General features: G+C 44.9%; 1 protein-coding gene across 4 annotated transcripts in view; it reads right to left on the bottom strand.

Moving 5' to 3' along the window:
• Nucleotides 1-21,787, bottom strand: part of KSR1 (kinase suppressor of ras 1) — a 149,245-nt gene that overhangs the window by 114,729 nt on the left and 12,729 nt on the right. For 2 of the 4 annotated variants that reach the window (XM_039508237.1, XM_039508232.1), the window contains exon 1: nucleotides 13,234-13,833. The exons of 1 other annotated variant lie outside the window; for it this stretch is intronic. Coding sequence is in view for 1 of the 3 variants with exons in the window: in XM_039508231.1 (XP_039364165.1) it covers nucleotides 3,008-3,202 (195 nt within the window). In the remaining 2 variants the exon portion in view is untranslated. Of the gene's footprint in view, nucleotides 1-3,007; nucleotides 3,236-13,233; nucleotides 13,834-21,787 lie in introns of those variants that run through there. One more of the 4 variants, XM_039508231.1, reaches the window with a different exon arrangement.

The raw sequence follows: 21,787 nt of genomic DNA on the forward strand, positions 1-21,787 counted from the left end.
CCAAAAAACAATCTGCTATTTCTGGAAAAGTCTGAGTTCCCATCAATAGCTTTTCAGCCAAAAAACTTCCTATCTCCAGCCAAACAACATTCAGTTTATTTACAAAAAGTCAAATGTATTCCAAGCAGCTCTAGGCACTATTAATGACATTCAAATTACTAATAAACCATTCCGTGACTTGCCCAAGACCCCACATGCACAGCAAGCAAGACTTGCCAGAGTCCAGGCCCTGATTTCTAGTCAGGTTTATGAACCACACTGAATCCCCTTCACCTACTAGTCAACACACAACATGACTGGTTTTATTATCTCTGAAAGTAAACAACAAGCAAAAAACCACAACCTCTGATACCCAGAGCTTGATTCTCTGTTGCCTGCACATTTACACAGTGAGAAGTGGGTATAGAAGGCCACCAGATCAGAATGGCACTGTTTTTACTCCTACTTTGCACTGGGTCAGCATGGGGGAGAAGGGGTGAATGATTGTACAAAGTGCAGGGCAACGTGGAATATCAGTCCCCATGTCTTTCTTTGGCTGGCAGCGCTGCAGAGGCACTGTGCTTACATTGAATAGCACATCAGTTTCTCACACCCCCAAGCAATGAGAAAGTAAAGCCTTATTACTAAAGTACACATTTCACTATTGCACATGACTACTGGAAACATCTGTTTGGTTATTTAGTGGGTAAAATATTTAGAGTGACACTCAGACATCTATGCTGGATAGTTGTAGCACATACATAGGGAGAAAACTAAAGCAAAAACTTTAGGACCGGAAAGTGGTTTTCACTTGTAAAAGGTCAGGAGGCCAGGTCACAATCCCCCTACAAATTGAGGTTTCTTCAGACTCTTTGTAGATTATCTGTTTCTTGGTACTGTGCCTGTCATTTTCAAAGCAAAATGATCTGCTAATCAGTGTGCATATTCTGAGCACAAAAAAGTACACACACCAAATTGTTAAAATCTAGGCAAATACTGTTACATGAGGATGAGTGTTGGTTTTCTCTTCTTTTGAAAACCTTGTTTGGGCAGGAAGGAAAAGAGAGGAGAATGGACAGACTGCCCTAAATGAGTAGTCCCCTATTGTTCTACTAATTCTATTGAGAACTTCACTTCTTGGATACTTGTTTTTAAAAGCAAGTCTAGCTAACACATAACTGGCCTCCTACAGATGTTCCTAGAGGTTCCAGATGTGTGGGAGCACTCACACCTTTGTTTCTACCATGTCATCTGCAGCGCCCACTGGAGTGCATTAATATAATACTTTATTCTAAGCAAGCACAAACAAAAGCCTGACTTCACACAGAGAAAAAAATATTATGTTTTGCTTCTCCTGGATATGACAACACGATCTGCACAAAACACCAAACAAAGTAAAAGAAATACAGTTTCAGCATTAAAAAAAATAAATAGAGAGAGAGAGAGAAACAAAAACAGTAGCATTTGAAAGCTATGGCAAGATCCAGCATTAAGTTCCTGTCATGGAAATACATCTACATATTTGGGAGCAAGAAGAATTTAATACAACCTGTCTAAACATAACACTAGTATCCAGTTTAGAAGATATTTCTCTACTGGATAACTGACAGATAACTAAGCAGGATCAGTGCAAAGGAGCCAGTAACGGAAAGATAGGCCTGAAAATGCAGAGCAGGAAATGGAGTCAAAAAAAGCAAGTGTCAGGGGAAGATAGCAAGAGGGAGATTTGTGTATTTCCAAGCCTCGGAAATGACTGGTGGGAGGTCCCAGCTACCAACAGACTTTCTAAATCATGCTCACATAATTCTCATTTCCATCCCCAGGCCATACCAGCTTCTACTTCCACAGTGAAGTTTGGAGCCCGTGTTTACTGCCCAGCAGCTTCAGACAGTGTTTTTAGAAGAACAAAACAAAGCAAAACAAGCAGGTTTCCCCAAACTCTCCAAGCAAACCCCTCAAACTTCAAACTAAAGCAGCAAGCCTGGGATCCTAGTAACTAGGCCTTTGCAAATGGGAGTTCTCCTCCCACATGCAACTCTCCAGCTTATTATTAAACTTGATCATCCAATGACTTCCTTCAGCTCTCATTTAACCACAGACTGTTATCCAGGGAGTGCCTTTTGATGGGAGGCCACAGCTGTTATAATACAGGACAAGGAAGTGGTGAAGGAATGGATGTTGAGAGATAAGGGCATCCTTGCACCCACCATAAGGAGCCCCCCGGTTTGCATGGCTAGGAAGCGGGGAGATACACACACAGTTGTTCTAGCACTGGGGAAATGCATAGGTACTGGGGGAGGACATGGAATCCCCTCCATGGTCACAAGAGTTGCACAGGACTAAAGGGAGCAGTGCAGGGGTGACTCTAGCTCAGCCCCCAGTTGTATGGGTGCCCTGATGTATAGCTATGCTCTGTACTTCCAAGGTCTAGCAGCTAGTGAAGCAGGGCAGAGGGGAAGGAGGCAAAGGAAACCCCTCTAGCTATTTCAAGGGTAGTAAGGGGTGGGATACATGGGGGGAGGAGGGGAGAAGAGACATGCCTTACAGTTGATGCCAGGGGGGCCCCTCTATTGTTACAGGGCTGGAGCAAGTCCTCCCCAACTGGGGGGGGGGGAAGAGAAAATGGAGGGGAGCAATTGGTCTAAGGGCCCCCCCAGGAGTTGCAGGGCTAGCAAGGAGGGGTTGACCCTAAGGCCCCCCCCGGACAGGACTCCCAGGGGCTGTCAGGAGGGGTGACCCTAAGCGGCCCCCCCCAGGGACAGGACTCCCAGGGGCTGTCAGGAGGGGTGACCCTAAGCCCCCCTCCCCCCAGGGACAGGACCCCCAGGGGCTGTCAGGAGGGGTGACCCTAAGCAGCCCCCCCCCAGGGACAGGACTCCCAGGGGCTGTCAGAGGCTGCAGGCTAGCAAGGAGGGGTTGACCCCAAGCCCCCCCCGGGCCAGGACCCCCCAGTCGCTCTCGGGCTGGCGCGGGGCGAGCCCCCCGCTGCCGGGCTGGAAGGGGCCCGAGGGGGCGGCGGGCTCGGTACCTCCAGGGTGCGGATCTCCTGCTGGGTGAGGTCGTTGGAGGCGGCGCACTTGGTGCGGAGGCCCCGCAGGCTGGACAGCGAGATGTCGATGAGGCTCTGCAGCTGCCCGCACTGCTGCAGGGCGGCCCGGGCTCCCGCCTGCCCGCCCCGCCGCTCCACCCGGGGCTCGGCGCGCCCGGCGGCCGCGCTAGCCATGCCTCGGCATCGGGGGGGCGGGCGGCCCGGGCAGGGAGCCGGCGCGGGAGGCTCCGGAGGGGCTGGGGCTGGGTCCGCCCCGCCGGCGGAGGAAGCGACATGCAAAGCGGCGGCGCCACTGGGAGCTCGCCGGCTCCTGCTCGCCTGCCCCTCGCCCGTAGCCTTTTCATAGCCGCCGGGGGCCGGGGTCGGGCCGACGGGGCCGACGGGACTTGTAGTTTTCCTGCCGCCCTGGCTGCAAGCCGCAAAAGGGTAACGGGGGGGGGGGCAGGTTCAGTCCCCCCTCCGCCCCTCCAAGGGAAAGAGGATTAACCCCCCCCAACAAACACTTGGCTGGAGCTAGTGCAGGTCCACCTTATACCCCCCTCCTTCACTATTCCCTGCCCCCAGCTCAGTAAAAACCACACTGCCTTAGTTCCAGCAGGGTTTTACATCAAGATAACAACCTCGAGGGACACATAACACTTGTTTTGTTTTGTTCGTTTGCAGCGAAGACAAAGCCATAGGCACAGGCAGGGCCGGCTCCAGGTGTTTTGCCTCCCCAAGCAAAAATAAATACATAAATTAATAAATAAATTTTAAAAAGGGGCCGGAGTACCGCTGCCAAAGCAAAAAAAAAAAGCCGGAGTGCCACCGCCGAAGCAAACCAACCAACAAACAAAAAGCCGGAATGCGGCCCCTGGAAAAGTGCAGCCCCAAGCACATGCTTGGAACGCTGGTCCCTAGAGCACAGGACCCCGCCTCACCCAACCCTACTGGGAGTAGGGTGACCAGACAGCAAGTGTGAAAAATCGGGACGGGGGTAGGAGCCGATTTAAGAAAAAGACCCAAAAATCAGGATTGTCCCTATAAAATTGGGACATCTGGTCACCCTAAGTGGGAGAGAGAGACCCTCTTCCAACTCCTTTGATTGTCACTGAGCACCGTGGAGGGTGGGTGTGAAACACTACTCTTCTGGTAGGTTTTTTGCACCCACTGAGTCCAGCTCTAAATAACTACACAAGGTGCAAAGCAACAGAGGATCAGACCCCCTTATTGTGGGCCTGATCCTCAGCTGGTGTGAAAGAAGTTACAGCAATTTACACACGGCTTTTGGCCCTGTTATCTTAACATGATGGGTCCACTAGGGTGAAAGCCATTAATATTGATAACTTTTTTCTTTCCATAAGACTTTTGTGTTCCCACTGCCAAAAGTCTTACGCTCTGAAAGGGACATCATACTCTTAATGCCTCTTTAGTAACACAAGAAGGGAATTATACACGCTATGTCCATATCCACGCATAATTCTCTACGTGTTTTGACACCTTGCACATTATCCTGGGGTGGATTTGGCCCATTAATTATATGTAGCATTTATATAGCCGTTTACATTTCCAAAGCACTATGCAAACACCACCTAGGGTGACCAGATGTCCCAATTTTATAAGGACAGTCCCAATTTTTGGGACTTATATAGTCTCCTGATACCCCACCACCACCACCCCGTCCCGATTTTTCACATTTGCTGTCTGGTCACCCTAACACCACTTAGTTTATTTAATCTAATAAACACCTACACAGTGGCTCTCAACCTTTTCTATACCCAGGAAACTTCAGACCTTCACCTAGCTATCCAGGATCTACCCAAGAGCCCCTTGCCACTTATCAATATTCAGGGGTGGCTCTAGGTATTTTGCTGCCCCAAGCATGGCAAGCAAGTTGCCTTCAGCGGCTTGCCTGCGGGAGGTCCCCGGTCCCGTGGATTCAGCGGCTTGCCTGCGGGAGGTCCCCGGTCCCGCGGATTTGGCAGCAGGCTGTGGGAGGTCCGCCAAAGCCGCAGGACCAGCGGACCCTCCGCAGGCATGCCGCTGAAGGCAACCTGCCTGCCGCCCTCGCGGTGACCGGCAGAGCGCCCCCCCGTGGCTTGCCGCCCCAGGCACGCGCTTGGCGTGCTGGTGCCTGGAGCCGCCCCTGTCAATATTGAGAGGGAAGCGGGGTTGTGATCCGGATACCTGCCCGTGATCACTAAGTTAAAGACGCATGATCTAGATAGTCAGACCCCTCTGCCTTTGCGCAGGTCCAACTGCAGACCCAGGACCTTCAGTTGCTTTATTTACATCATTGATGCTGTTTGTTTTCCTTTGAGCAATTCCCTTGATTTTGGACAGTGAAACTAGACAGGTTAGTTTCACAGAATGTGTTTATAAATCAGATTAACTTTTTGTTTCTGCTGCATGAGCCCAATGCTAACACAGGGTCATTGGACTTGCCATACTGGATCAATCCTGTGGTCCACCTATTCCAATATCCCGTCTCTGACAGTGGCCAGCACCAAATGCTTCAGAGGAAGGTGCAAGAAACCCCACAGTCAGCAGATGTGGGGTTATCTGTCCCCCATTAAGGTCTCATCTTAATCCCTAATAGTTAGAGATTGGTTTAAACACTGATGAGCATGGGGTTTTATATCCTGTCCAGTACTCTTTGCTTGCAGTGACTATTCTAACTGCTGGATAACCATATGACTTCCCAATCCCTCTTTGAGTCTTAATGAGTTTTTGGCCTCAACAACATCCTGTAGCAATGAGTTCCCTGTTGTCGTATCTTATTTCACAACACTCCAGGGAATGTTCAAGCAAAAAATAACATCTAAATGAAAGACTTGTTTTCATCCACTTTTAAAAGAAACCTTCCTATGCATCTTATCTTATGTACGTTCCTTCATTGTCATTACAAAGCCTTCCCTTTGCTGGCCGGAATCTGATTTCTCTTACACCATGTAAAACCAAGAATAGTTGAGCCAAAGTCAATAGCATTACACTGATATAAAACCAAAGTAAGAGAGGCCTGTATCAGCCCATGAGTCTAAATAGAGCTGAGAGTGACCCTCTAAATGATCTTTCCCAAATGTTCCATAAATCAATCAAAATGTTTTATGTAACAAAAATGTTTACATAGTAAAGAATAAGAGCACGTCTAGTATTTGAAGTGGGCATTAATGTAAACATCTTTTAGCCAATATAAACACTTAAGTACAAGAGTCATGTGGGTTCATTCAAATCTTTACTGAATAGCATTCTACAAGTAGCTTCATTATGGTATGGTCTGTGGGAACATTATGTTTGCAGCTCAGTTGGTGTTTCATTGTGAACTACACTACAAATAACAATTACAAATAAAGCAGATTTCATATCCTGAATATCTGATGTAGTGGCCACAAGCTGTGTGCGCGAAATATCAATACAAAAACAATATGCCTCCACCATGGTACCGGTTTTTTGTTGAGTTTTAGTCAAGTGCTCAGAAAGAATGTAATTGCATGTTGACAGAAGAAGACTGAGATTATTAATGAGAACTAAATGAATACCTGTTTTTTTAGAAGACAATATGACAGCATAGCCACAAAGAGGAAAAGAAAAGCAGGCTCTAACCAAACATAAAGGAATATTAAAACAATATAAATATCAATACAGAGCCATGGGCAGTTTCTTAGTGGATCTTTCAGGGAGCTTACATAGAAGACAAGTAGGTTTTGAATGCAGCTCAGTTGTAGGATCTGACCATAATATGAAAGAGTCATTAATAAATTAAAGCCCATAGAGCTGGAGAGTAGCAAAAGTGGAGCGAAGGGAAGAGGAGAGGAAGCATAGTCAACTGGTGAAAGCACAGAAACAGGAGGATATTTAGACCTCAATACAGCAAAGCACTTAGGACCCAATCCCAAATCCACTGAAGTAAATGGAAAGACTCCTATCTTCAATGGGCTCCAGGTAGGCTTCTTAAGTATGTGTGTGAACATAATCTGAGTAGTCCCATTGACTTCAATGGCACTATTGACCTGTTGTAAATGACTCACATATTTAAGTGCTTTGCTGGATTGGATCCTAATGTTCTTTTGCCACTGACTTGCTGTATGACCTTGGGCAAGTCATTTAACTGCTTTATTGCCTCCATCTTTCTAATAGAGATAATATTTATTTACCTCACAGGAGGGTTGGGAGTTTTAATTCATAAGTGTTTGCAACACACTGAGATCCTAGGAAGCAGGCTGGTATAGACCTGGGAAATAGTATTACAGTGATACAATTGCTAAAAAGTCCATTGCATAGCCAGCCAGCAAGGAACATAAAGAAATTGCTACAGAAGACACTGTAGATTTATTGCATGGGAAAGCAAACCTAGGAAATAGAGGGGTCCTGCACTGCATGAGATTTTTAATCCTTGAGCAATGTTTGTGTATTCCAACGGGAGTGGCTGACTAAATCACTGGCTACCAGGAGCAGGCAAGACCTACATTGTGCTAGACTGCCCTCTGGGCCCAAATGGAAAAAATGTGCTGACTAAATGTTTTGTACTGTACATGCATTAATGCCCCTATCCTCTGCATTCCTCAGTGATCTCCTCTGAACACTTATATGCTCAGGCTGCTGTCAACATTAGCAGGAGAAACAGAGAATCCTCTCAGAGTGTTGTTTCATGGGAGCTGCTTACACAAAAAAGAGCCAGTGCCTTCCAGACAGAGCGGTTTTGACTCCATTCGCTGGGAAGAGAGGAGAAGGACTGATCCGCAAACCCCAAACCACAGGGAAATCGTTGTCTCTTTCCAAGATTGTAGCCCAGAACTGCAACCTTCGGTGTCCCGTACAGCTTCAGGCTGGGTCCTGGAGTAAGCACCGAACAGACACGGTATTGAGACGTCTGGGGCCGAAGGCTGTGAAGGAGTAGTTGCGGGAGGTATAGTCTCTCTGGCTCCACAGTTATTATGGTCATAAGGGGTATATCCCCTATTCCAAAAGCAGCCACACTGGAACAGCACTGCACCCTGCTCTCAGGCGAAGGTGGGGGGTGGATTCCATTCCCCTCCTGCCCTCGCTCCCCCTCTGTTTAGCTACAACACTCATTTAGGGCTGATCCAAAGCCCACTCATGTCCATTCACTTCAATGGGCTTTGAATCAGGACTGAGCCTCACAGCAGGACTCAGGGCTCAAGCCTCGGCTCAGTCAGTGACCTGCTGTATGTCATTACATACATCATTGAATTCCTCTCTGTTTCCCCTCCTACCCTTTGCCTCTCCTCTCTATTTAGATTGGAAGTTCTTTGGGGCAGGGACTGTCTCTCACTGTGTTTGTACAGCACCTAGCACTATGGGGCCCTGGTCTCTAGGAGCTACTGTTCTATAAACCATAATAATAATCTTCTTGTCAACAATGCAAAGATGCTGGGGTGGGGGGACGAAGCAGAGATGTTTAAAAACCAGTTCTGGTGCACCTCGCAAGCTGCTTTTACCAAAGTCTACATGGCCTTTTTAGCTAGCCTGCCCTAGTTTCAGCTCAGCTAACCAAATATTGAAATTAGAAGATGGAACTGGAGTACTCAATGTGACAAGTTTAACACAGTGGTAGAAACCAGCTTTACGCAAGTGTAGCACTGGAATCTAAAGAGCTGAAATGTTGGGGGTGTCAGAGAAAGGAAGCCTATGATTTTCCCTCTCAGGCTTCCTCCTACAATCACCGCCTGAGTGTTCCTTTTTTCTATGCCCAGCTCAGCACAGTAATATAGAGCAGTGACGGCAGGGCTTGGGCCTACTGAGCTGTGCTATTTCTAGGTATGCAACGGGAGATTCCCTCGCAATCTTTGGAGCAAGTGAGAAGCATGACCATGGGCCAGATCCTCAGCTGGTATAAACTGCCATAGTGCCACTGTCTTCAGTTTACATGTCTCCGGTGCCTGCAATGGAGCTTTGCTGATTTACCCCAGCTGAGGCTCCAGTCCCATATCTTTAAGAAAGTGCTTAGGATGTGCCTGACTCCTTACAAGTTGGTCTGTTCTCTGCACAGCTCTCCCTTTGGAAAGCTTATGTACTAATTGCAATGAAGGCCCAGTCTCGCAGTCCTGCAGGCAAAACACTCATTTTTCTCTATCAGCATCTACTCAAGTGTCTATTCTCAGAGGGGCCATTGGGAGCCTTGCTTGAGTAAAGAGGGCAGGATGAGGTGTAAGGGGTGAAACAGTCAGTCAGCAACGCTGGAAGGACAAGTAAAGAGACCACAGGCCGGCAGAGCAAACCTGACTTGTTGATATGAAATAGGAGAGGAAGGGAAATGGACATTAATTATGTATCGTTGTTAATAATTTGTATTGTGGTGGCATCTAGAGGCCAGGGCCCCATTGTGCCAGGCACTGTACAGACATAACAAAGAGACAGTCCTTGCTCCAAAAGGCTTGAGATCTCAGTGGAAGACTACAGGCAACAGGTAGATAGACAGGGGCGCACCAGATCAGCCTGATGAGATGTGGTCCCAGCACCCAGGCTGCCTAGCCCCTGTCAAGTTTTTTCGTAGGCATCACAGCAGAGGAGGGTTTTAAAAAGGGGTTGGAAGGAGGACCAATGAAGTGGCTTTAAGGATGTTTACAGGGAACTCCTCCCCTGCGTCGGGGGCAGTCTGGGGAAAAAATGCAGTGGTGCTTGTTGGAAAAAATCTTGCAATCAAAGCTGGCAGAACAAAGGTGCCGAGGGGACAATATCCTATTGGCATAAAAGAGATGATAGGGTAGGGCTCAACTGTAGAAATGAAAACCTTTGAAAAACAGAAGGGGAGAATGACAAAGGGGAGAGAATCCATAATGAATATAGCACGTGCGCACACACGCAAAAGGATGGAGGAAAGACAACAAGAAACAAGGCGTGAAAAGACCAGAAGTAGAAGAAAGAAGAAGTGTCCAGTCTTCCCTTTTGAAACTCATTTGGATTCAGGTTTCATTACAAAGCCAGCCCAGGTTCACTAATACAGTAGCAGGACTCATTCATCTATCATTTAACAAGATTTATACCCATTCTCGGATGAGTATCCCCACGGGTTACACTGAGTTATTAATATTAATTACTGCATAGTTCCCAGAGGTGTAGCTGGCACTGCGTAAGAGGCACAGAGAGACACAGATCTTTCCCCATCCATTTGGAACATGTTTAATCACAAAGACTAGTCTTTGTGGAGAAAAGAAAGAGGGCTGCTTCCCGTCTCCCCACGAACCGGATTCCATAGCCCTCAAGCAAACCGTCTCCTTGTCTCTGCACAAAAAAAAAAAGTCTGCCTCGCTAAGACAAAATATTTCATTTGCTGTCAACTAGACAGCCCACGTGGGAAGCACTTTAAGCCTATTGTTCAAAAGTTTCAATAGTGAAAAAAAGTAGAAGAGGTCTGAACTGTCACACACAGTTTTCTGTCCCCACTTTAGTAATTTTTCAGATCCACACAGTGTTCAAGAAGGAGACGATTCCTTTACAAAGAAAACTCAGCCATTTACAGGCCACTTGTGTTTAAAAAAAAAAAAAAAGATGCTCATCTTAATAGCTGCACAATAGATTCGAAAGGAAAAGTGTTTTCAATGTAATAACTTTTAACACTACCCACCCCCCTACCCCTCCCACTCTTGTGAGGAATTGCCAGGCAGAATTTGGCAATCCAAACTTGAAGTACAGCACCAGCTACTGAGCACTGGAACACCAGGATTTTTCAGCAGGCCAATGGCAATAGCAGGGTAAGCGTGTTTTCTAATGAGCTGGAGTAAAGAGCTGCTAGAGGAAGCTGTTTGCAATGCACACGTTTTATCGCTCTTACAAAACCCACGAACAATGATACATAGATGCCAAGGCCAGAAGGGACCACTGTGATCATCTAGTCTGACTCCTCTATAACACAGGGCATAGGACTTCCCCTAAAATAATTCCTGGAGCAGATCTTTTAGGAAAAAGATTCTCCTCTCACCCCCCTCTCCACCCCCCACTCCCAGTAACTTTTGAGTTGTAGTCCAGTGTCTGGACCACAAATCCCAGGTTCAATTCCTGGCTTTACCACAGCTTCTCTGAAGACAATAGAAAGGCTGCAGTTGGTTTCAATGATCTCAAACCCCTAATCCCTCCCGGCTTTGGTTTCCCATCTGTAAGATGCAGATAACAACAGCATTGCAAACACTCATGATTTTATTATAAGTCTCATGATATTTGGAGTTTTTCTTAAAGCCCCAGCACTTGGAGTCAAGTGATTAAGCAAGAATCTTAGCTTTCAATTAAAACAAACAAACAAACAAAAAAGTAAGTTTCTAGCCATCATGGCTAGAAAAGCTTGAAAATATGAACCCCAAAGCCTCAAAAACCAGAGGGCAGATAAAAAGAACCCAACATTTATTATTTATCACATGATTTTTTTCCCCTAAACATTTCTTCTTAAATGAGACAAAGTTACAATAAAATGTTAATGTACTATTTCATACACTGCTTATTCAGGATCAGGTTAGTATTCAAAGTACCTGGCTAAAAGTTCTGGCTTGCTGGCTGGACAGACCTAAAAAGGGAGATCAAATTTTCAAATATCTATCCTCTTTTGGGGACTTGTCTTGTGAATGTACTTGCTATGAAAACTTTTCCACTACAAGAACAGTCCGTATTTGACTACACCTCAATTTCATAGGAGGAGGGTCACATTTTTTCCAATAATGTGCAATACAGAGTCTAGCTGCTAACAATAAAAAAGTTAATTTGCTCTTCTGTTTAAACTATAGATCCTTTATGACGGCATTAAGTAAGCAGGTCTGGGGAATCTCTAGGAAGCTGGCATTTTGTCATAAGATAAATCTCTGAATAGTTTCCTCCCCAAACCATCTAATTCTTGGACACAACCACCACGTTTGCAAGTATGTTCCCCTTTCCCTGCAACCCCCTCAAACAGAGCATGTCCCTATTAGCAAAAATACGATGGATCTTAATTGAAGTCAAATGTCATCTATCCAGTCATTTTAAACGTTTTCTTTATGACCTACACAAATTGAAGATGTAGATCCCCTTTTCATTAGAGCAGCATTTCTCAAACCGGGGATCCCAACACAAAAGATGGTCACAAAGCTATTGTAGGGGGATCATGGTATTGCCACCCTTACTTCTGCGCTGCCTTCAGAGTTGGACAGCTGGAGAGCAGTGGCTGCTGGCCGGGCGCCCAGTTCTGAAGACAGCATCACCGCCCGAAGCAGCACAGACGTAAGGGTGGCATGTCATCACTTTTTGGGGGAGGTTGTCACAGTCTGAAATATTTTCAAAGGGGGGCCCAGCAAAAAAAAGTTAAGAACCCCTGTCATACAGAGACCCACTCATCCAGAACAATTTCTTTGTCCAAATTCCTTTCCCGTCTTTTCATCTGTGTTGCTTTCTTATCAAGATCTTTTTCAGTCGAAACTGTATCTATCTTACAAATTAAACCATTTCTTCCAAGCATGCTCCTGGGCCAACTCCACCAGGTTGGTTAAAGGGCTAGATAAAGTCACCTCATGTCCTGATTTCACAATCAGATTTTTGACTTATGAATACTGAAAATAGGAGGTCTTTATATCATTAGCTCCTGATTTTTGGAGGCTCAACGTGAGCTTGACAGTGCTACAACAATAGCAACTTTTCCCCAGCTTTTGTCTGACTTTTCCGTTTAGACTGTAAATTCTTTGGGACAGGAAGTGGCTCTTGCTATGTATTTGCACAACCAGGCTTGAGACTCTATTGAGGCCTCTACGCATTATACAAATAATAAATAATAACCAGAGAGGAACCTTCCCTTTCCCTTGAGGCCTGCCAGGCTGTAACTTTTGTTTACACTCTTGGCCAAGTAAAGGGACAACTTTTTGCTGGCCAAAGAGTTCCTACTACATGTAAGTCTAACAAGAAAGAAATGTGCCAGCCCTAATCACACAGGTTAAGGTCTTTATTCTACTGTCTCCTTGGTTAAACACATCTACGATTGACTCATATCGGCGCTAATCCCCTGGTACAATTTGTATATTGGTGTTAGATGTGTATTAGGAAAAGGACAAACATTTGCTTAACAAAACAACATGGGGATAATAAAAATGAGGAGAGAGTTGTAGCGCACAGAACAATGCGGCAGGTGAGCTGCAGCCCCCGCCCCCATACACCTTCCAGCAGAGCCTGCTGTGTTTGTTACACCTGCCGTGTATTTGCCGTTTATTTGAGCTCCATTCTGTAAGAGCAGCAACTTCAAAAGCAACACATACCTCTTCAGTCTCCTGGCCTGACAATGGAAAGGGAAGCGTCTGAGGTGTGGAGAGTTGGAAAGAGGCTCACGCACCACGACAGGGCTCCGTCGAACTTGTCGGGTCAGGAGATTACTTCTGTGAGGCTCCTACGCTGCTGAAGGTTTTAATTGTTTTGCCACCGCCTCTGTCATTAGCACTTGATGGAACTGGATCGTGTGACTACTGCTGTCTCCTCTTTATGTAACGAATCAAAGGCGGGGCCTACATTTTTAGGAGAGGTCCTAGCACATAGCTATTAGCTTACTTCTCCAAGGCCTCTTTTTTTTTTTTTTTTTTGGCTGTTGTTTTAAATAGAGGAAAAGCGGTTTGACAGGTTAAACAGCTCACATTGTAACTATGTACTCGGATGAACTTTACACAGATGGCCCAGATTCTGCTGCTTAAATCTTGAGTAAGTCCACACGAGCAATTCTCTGAAAGATAGGCTCTAGCTTAACCGGAAGTTACTGGGCCCGGTGCAGGAAGCACTGGGTGAGACTCTACGGCCTGTGTTATTTAGCAGGCAGGGCCGGCCCTAGACCAAATGGTGCCAGTCATATAAGACTGACTGGCGACGCTGTGCCCCTTATATACCCGCGAGGGCACGGTTGACAACATTCTAGGAGGTTTGAGGAAAATGTAGTTCTCAGAAAGTCTGGAAGGTTCCACGAGATTCTACAATGGTCCAGAACATTCTAGGAGGTTAGTGAAAAAATGAATCTACATATGGAATTCCTGAAACATTTTACTTTAGACATTCTGTTTTCCCTTTTGTCGCTAACAACAAAAACAGCGCCCCCAAGTCCAGTGCCTCCCAAGCCCGGCAGCGCAGGCCTGGGTTGCCTGCCCCTAAATCTGGCCCTGATGGCAGGTCAGTCTAAATCTTGGGAACACATGATCAGCCAGACTGGATCAGAACCTAGGTGCATCTAGTTCCAATCATGGCCAGTGTCAGATGCTTCAGAGTCTGGCACAAGAGCCCTGCAATAGGCAGATATGTAATAATCTGCCCCCTCCCCCACACAGAGATCAGGATGAGACCTAATAGTTGCTCAAGGTTTAATATCCCTTAAAATCAATGTGTTTTTTTTACTGTCATTAGTAACTATGGCAATTCCTGACATCCATGTAAATATCCATGATCATGGTGGCCTTCTAGCCTTAAAAATCTGTGAATCTACACCTATGTACCTGAAGGCAGAATTTGACTCAGTTATAGGGCCAGATCCTCAGCTGGTGTAAATCAGTGTAACTCTACAGCGATTGAGCGATGCCAATTTACACCAGATGAGGTGCTGCCCCATAGCCTCCTAGAGGTACCACCTGTCACTTTGCCTTCAAGGGTACTGGATTCTGCACATACCACACACATGCTGAACTTTACTCCTGTAGGTAAAGCCATTAGCTTCAAATGGGAATGCTCACGTGAGTAAAACACAGCGTATGTATGGTGGATCAGGCTCTTGGAAGATAAGCCAATTCCATGCAAAATCTCTGGACTGTCTATCTAAAATAAGCCTAGCAACATTGATATGAAAATCTACTCGCTCCGGCAAAATAAATCTAGCTATAAATTTACCATGATGATGAATGTAGGGGGAAAAGACATTTTACTCACCTGTTAACCTGATTGGCCCTTGATGAGTTGAGATTTAACCCACAGACGAAAAGTAACCCTGCATCTTTTTCCCCTTACGGCCTGATGCGAAGCCCATTAAAGTCCAATATGAATCTTTTCATTAACTGTCTGACTTTCTTTCCCCTGTCCCTGCAGCACCATGAAAATTTAGGTCTGTGTCTCCTCACTTCCTTCCTCTTCATAAAATGTACCTAATAATCAGCCATCTGGTGTCCACGATGCCTGGAGTATTAGGGCATTTCCTTTATCCTGGGGAGGCTTGTTGGAGAAAAGATAAATGTGTTCTCAGTCCCATCCCCACTGTGCCCTGATTAGGGTCTGGCTGTTTTTACTTTGCTTATCAGGATTTCTGTAGCAGCCGCAGGGTAGCAGTAAACAGTTTTGGTAGAGAGACTGATCCAGAAATAATGGGACTATTCATTAAAGAGACTTGCAGTCTCTGACTTATTTATAATAACTTAATAGTGATAGCAATAAAATAGGAGCGAGACACAGACTGCAGATGGAGAGAGGTATAGAGAATGCTGTATATTGTGTATGATAAATGTGGATTCCCTCTTTTATGCTGGACCCAGGTTGAAAATGGTGCTCGCAATAAGGGTGACCAGATGTCCTGATTTTATAGGGACAGTCCCAATTTTTGGGTCTTTTTCCTATATAGCCGCCTATTACCCCCATCCCGATTTTTCACACTGTCTGTCTGGTCACCCTACCCTCAATGCCAGTCCACCTTAAGGACTAGAACACTTGCCTACTCCCTTGTTTAGTGCCCAAGGCCCTGATCCTGCACTGTGCAACGTGCTGCACCCACACAAAGCCCCATTCAAGTCCTGGGGTTCCGTGCGGGTACAGGAGTCTGCCTGCAGATGATATATAACAGGATCAGGTCCCAGTTTAGCAAACAGGCCAAGCTTTGAGTATCTGCTGGAATGTACAGGAGAGAGCATGCAATTTATCAGAGCGCTTCCCTTGGACTAGGGTGAAACAGAGAGACCCAAGACAGACTGACATGGAAATAAAAGCTGTATGGAAAAAAGCAGCTTCCAGCTCTGCAGAAGAGATTCATGATGTTTTACCAGTGGCCCCAGTGACTGAGAAGCTCAGCTTTCGGTTCATGGTTGCAGAGAAAAATGTGAAAGTAAATAAATAAATACCTAGCTCTTATCTGGCACTTTTCGTTCGTAGATCTCAATGCATTTTACAATAAAGGTCAGAACCTTAGGGCACAGAACCCCAAAAGCAAATAACAGGAACCAAAATTTAATGTTTTTTTAATCTCTTGGTTTTTTGCAGAGGATGGGGCAGGATGGGAGGCTAACACAATTTTGGAGTGTTTGGGGTTGGCAGTACTAATTATCTGTTATTTCCATTGTGGTAGCACTTGGATGCCCTGATCAGGATTGGGGCCTCTTTGTGCTAGGGGCTGTACATATTTATAAGAACATAAGCCCATCTAGCCCAGTAACCTGTTTCTAACAGTGGCTAGTGCCATATGCTTCTGGTAGTTGGAGGTTTAGGAACTCATGGAGCACAGGGCTACATCCTTGACCATCTCTGCTCATAGCCATTAATGAGAGCATCCTCCATGAACATATCGAATTCTTTTTTGAATCCAGTTATACTTTTGGCTTTCACGACATCCCATGGCAATGAGTTCTACAGGGTGACTGTGTGGTGTATGTGAAGAAGTACTTCCTTTTGTTTTAAACCTACTGCCTATTCATTTCATTGGTTGGCCCCTAGTTATTATGTTACGTGAAGGGGTAAATAACACTTCCCTATTTGTTTTCTCTGTACCATTCATAATTTTATAGACCTCCCTCATATTCCCCCTTAGTTGTCTTTTTTAAGCTGAACAGTCCCAGTCTTTTTAACCTCTCCTTGTAAGGAAGCTGTTCCACACCCTTCATCATTTTTGTTGCCCTTCTCTGCAACTTTTCCAATTCTAATACTGTCTATCTTTTCTGAGAGGGTCTGACCAGAACTGCATGCAGTATTCAAGGTGTGGGCATACCATGGATTTACGTAGCGGCACTATGGTATTTTCTATTCCTGTCCTAATCGTTCCTAACATTCTGTTAGGGGGCAGCAGCCGTCAAAGAAACTAAGTGGATGTTTTCAGAGAACTATCCACAATGACTCCAAGCTCTCTTTCTTGAGTAGTAATAACGAATTTAGACCCCATCTTTTTGTATGTATAATTGGGATTGTATTTTCCAACGTGCATTACTTTGCACTTATCCACATTAAGTTTCATGTGCTATTCTGCCACCCAATTTGTGAAGATCTCTTTACTCAGTTTTGGCTTTAACTGTCGAGTAATTTTGTATCATCTGCAAGCTTTGCCACCTTACTGTTCACTCCCTTTTCCAGATTAGTTATGAATGTGTTGAACAGTACAGTACGGATCCTTGGGTGACTCCACTATTTACCTCTCTCCATTGTGAAAACTGACCATTTATTCCTACCCTTTGTTTCCTATCTTTTAACCAGTTAGTGATCCAGAGTTTATGATGCTTTCTAATTTTCCTCACTAGGATTTGACTTCCAATTTTTAAAGGATGCCTTTTTGCCATAATACAAGAACTAGGGGTCACCAAATGAAATTAATAGGCAGCAGGTTTAAAACAAATAAAAGGAAGTTCTTCTTCACGCAGCGCACAGTCAACTTGTGGAATTCCTTACCTGAGGAGGTTGTGAAGGCTAGGACTATAACAATGTTTAAAAGGGGACTGGATAAATTCATGGTGGCTAAGTCCATAAATGGCTATTAGCCAGGATGGGTAAGAATGGTGTCCCTAGCCTCTGTTCGTCAGAGGATGGAGATGGATGGCAGGAGAGAGATCACTTGATCATTGCCTGTTAGGTTCACTCCCTCAGGGGCACCTGGCATTGGCCACTGTCGGTAGACAGATACTGGGCTAGATGGACCTTTGGTCTGACCCGGTACGGCCTTTCTTATATTCTTATGTTCTTATGCCCCATCCGCCTCTTTTACTCTGTGGTTTAATCATGATGGCATTTTTGGGTCCTCTGCCTGGTTTTATTTTTAACTATTGTTATATGTTTATTTTAAGGTATTTCACCCTTGTAACTCTTCCTTATAATTTCTGTTTAACTAGCGTCCTTGTTTTTGTGTAGATTCCCTTTTTGAAGTTAAATTGGCTTAATCTGCAGCAAGAGGAAATGTGGGTTATATATTAGGAAAAAATTTCTAATTATAAGGATAGTTAAGCACTGTGAAATCCCCATCACTGGAGGTTTTTAAGAACAGGTTGGACAAACACCTGTCAGAGATGCCTACATACACATGGTACTTCCTCAGCACAGGGGGCTGGACTAGATAATTTTTGAGGTCCCTTCCAGCCCCACATTTCTGATTCTATATTTAGACTCTGGATTATGATGGTTGCATCCTTCTGTGTTTAAGCCACTTAGTGCACCCATTAACTAAATGACTAGCACCATGAGTGCAAGATGCAAAGAGATGGGTACTCTGGAGTTGGTGTGGAACATCTAACACGTACTGTGAATGGAAACAGATTTGCTTCCTCTACACCGCTGTAAAGCCCAAGACTGCAATCCTGCAAAGACTTATGTATGTATCACGTGATTCCCCTCTGAGACTACTCACAGAGCAACAAGTTACACACACGCATCAGGGTTTGCAGGATAAGCGTCCAAGAGAACAATGAACTAATTGTTCTGAACCCTATTCAAGTCCAAAATGTTCAGCTTTTTAAAAAATAATTTTACGAAACCTAACATGGGTAGAAAATATGATTTTTATTACTACTACATTAGCACAATTTTGAATGTTTCTATAGTGCTTTGAAAATGTAACATAATCTAAATGCTGTTTATTCTGGATATTACCATTATTATCAGGACTTTTTAAAAAAGATACTCATTTATCTTGGCAGTCGGAATAAAGCCGTGAACTGAAGATAACAGAGACAATTCCTCGACCAATCACATATGTAGGAAGCCAGGACTTGAATGCTGGTCACTATGTTCTAAATACACTAGCTGTTATACCTTTCTGTACTAGACTGAAGAGCCCATTATCAAATATGTGCTCCCCACGATTATAGTCCAAATACTGACAACTCCGCCTTTAACCTTCTCTTTGTTAAGCTAAATAGATTGAGTTCCTTGAGTCTTGGGCCATGGCTACACTAGTGAGATTATGGCAGCACAGCTGTATCGATGAAGCTGTGTTGCTGTAAGATTGCTCGTATAGCCATGCTATGCTACCAGGAGAGAGCTCTCCTGTTGACATAATTAAATCACCCCAAAAAGTGGCAGGAGCTCTGTCGGCGGGAGAGTCTCTCCCGCTGACATAGCACTGTCCACACCAGTGCTTCTGTTGGTGCAACTTATGTTGTTCAGAGGGGTGGGTTTTTTCACACCCCTGAGCAACAGAAGTTATACCAACAAAGGCGATACCCTAAGGCATATTTTCGAGTCTCTTGGCTCTTCCTTGAGCCCTCACCAATTTATCAACATTTTTCCTGAATTGTGGTTAAATAACCTGCCCAGGGCTACACAGCAATTTAATAACAGAATCAGGGTTAGAAGGCAGGAGTTCCTGACTCCTGATCTCTGACGTCAGTTCTTGCTTTCTTTGAATTCTTGGAACTGTGTCTTGGTAGAATCAGGATGGGAACATCAGGACTGGCACAGATCCAGTCAGAGAGCAGAAATAGACCCGCAGTTATTAAAAAACAAAATGAGCATCTTCGGGGAAATAATGCACATTTTGCACGTGTGTATCGGGCACTGGATGGTCTGAGAACTGGTCACAGACAACAGTTTTTTTCAGCTCAAAGTCACAGGATAAATCACACTCAGGGAGGAGGAACAGGGCTGGTTTCATTCATCTCAATTGGGATTGGTTTCTTATTTGTGTTTTTTTTTTTTAAAGTACTAAGAAAACCACTGTGTTTTGTTTGGGAGAAAAGTAGTTTTATTCTCAGCCTTCCTAACAATCAGAGACTGTGAGAAAGTTTGTTCTGTCCATGCCTGGTGACTCTTACTGGAATCCTGGCTCCTGTCAAACTCTCTGATAACAACACCCCAGTGTCATGAGGTAATAACCAGCACATCCCCTTCTAGTGAGCCAGGGCTGAATTCATTCCTGGTGTCAGTGGAATGATACTCTGCATGAATTAGGCCCTGAGTAGCCAGTCCTGCAACAGCCTCCCCATTTCCTTCCTTCCTTGTTTTTTCTGTTTAATCTTTGCACTGCTGGTACTTCCCCAACTCTACAAGTGACTATTTCAGGGTTGTCATCTCTCCCAGTTTCATAACGAGTCTTGTGATATTTGATGCATTTCTTAAAGCCCCAACAGCAGGAGTCATGTGAGTTGTGACAATCTCAGGTTGTTTTTTTTTTAATTTGTTAATTTTTTTTAGCAAGTTCCTACCCCTCCTGGTTGTGAAGTAAAGCTTAAACGTGTGACCTGAATGCACCCCAACATTCAAAAATCAGATGGTGAATAAATATATGGAGATCTCATAGAACTGGAAGGGACTCTGAGAGGTCATTGAGTCCAGCTCCCTACCTTCACTAGTAGGACCAAGCACTGATTTTTACTCTAAATTCTTAAGTGGCCCCCTCAAGGATTGAACTCACAATCATGGGTTTAGGAGGCCAATGTGCAAACCACTGAGCTATCCCTTCCCTGCAATAAAAAGTAGTATTGTTTTTTGTAAATCGTTGCATGGTTTGGGGGAATCCTGATTTCTGAGCATGGGGGATTGTCAATATGGCTATGTATCTATCTACTTCCATGGCTTCCATCATGTAAGCATTGACCACATTATGCTAAATCAGCCTAAATGAGAATTCAACTGGTTTCAGTAGAGATCTGAACTTATGTAAATAGATTGGTGTAAGGCTCAATTTAGCTCTTCCAGTAGGCCAGGCCTGAGAATAGTGGTGCATTTTACAAGGCCCTGCGGGGATGCACACTGCTGGCAGGTCCAGCCCTCTATCACTTACACACTGCCTGGCTGTATTTAACGCTCTGTCACTTTTACTCAATATCTGGAATGTACAGTCTCCATGCAGCCCCAAAAGGTTAGAAGGAACAAGTCACATTACATCTGAGTTTTCCCGGCTTCCTTGGGTTTTGGGCATTAACATTCTAGTGGTACAGCATATTTGCAATTGATCCTCTTTACACATACACAATTGGAATAAGTCAAAATTCAACCCTAAGCTATTGTGGGAAAATTGTTGGAGGGGGGAGAAGGTGTACAAATCTCAGCAGCCACTGATTTCTTTTGTTACAGATAGTTGGAGAGACACGCGAGAGGGTGTGCCAAATAGGTTAATAAACCATGCTGTGTAGCATTTCCATCATGCAGCAGGTGACAATTGCTCAATGCAATTTGCTGTTTATTTCTTGCTCTGATGGGTTCCCTTCCTGCCCCCGCCCTCCACTTTCCCTTGTGGAGCTGATTATGGTGGGAGGGGAGGGAAGGGGGATGCTGGCATGAAGCTGCATGTGTTTCTTTCCCATGGGAAAGCTGAATTAGATAAAAAATTGAAGACAGTGCCCTTAAATCAACAAATTCCCCTTGGGAAGTTTTCTTCTTGCTCTAGCCAGAATAGGTTGCTACGCTCTGGAGGGTTTAGGGAGACATTCTGAAAACTTTTTTTTGTGTGTGTGGCAAAATATCAAACGCTCTAGGACTGCATTAAGAAATAGGAGCCCATTCCTGCAGCTCAGTTTGCTGGGAGTGCGTGTTCCTGTTACTTTTGCTACAGGTTTGTGTGATCAATGGTTCAGGAATAACTAGAGGCTCATCTTTCCTCACCTTGAGGCACAGTCACTGGGACAATTTGGGTTCAGCTCTGGATTTCCTGTGGGACCCTGGGCAAAT

Source organism: Mauremys reevesii, linkage group 20, assembly GCF_016161935.1.
Source record: "Mauremys reevesii isolate NIE-2019 linkage group 20, ASM1616193v1, whole genome shotgun sequence".
Taxonomy (NCBI): Eukaryota; Metazoa; Chordata; order Testudines; family Geoemydidae; genus Mauremys; species Mauremys reevesii.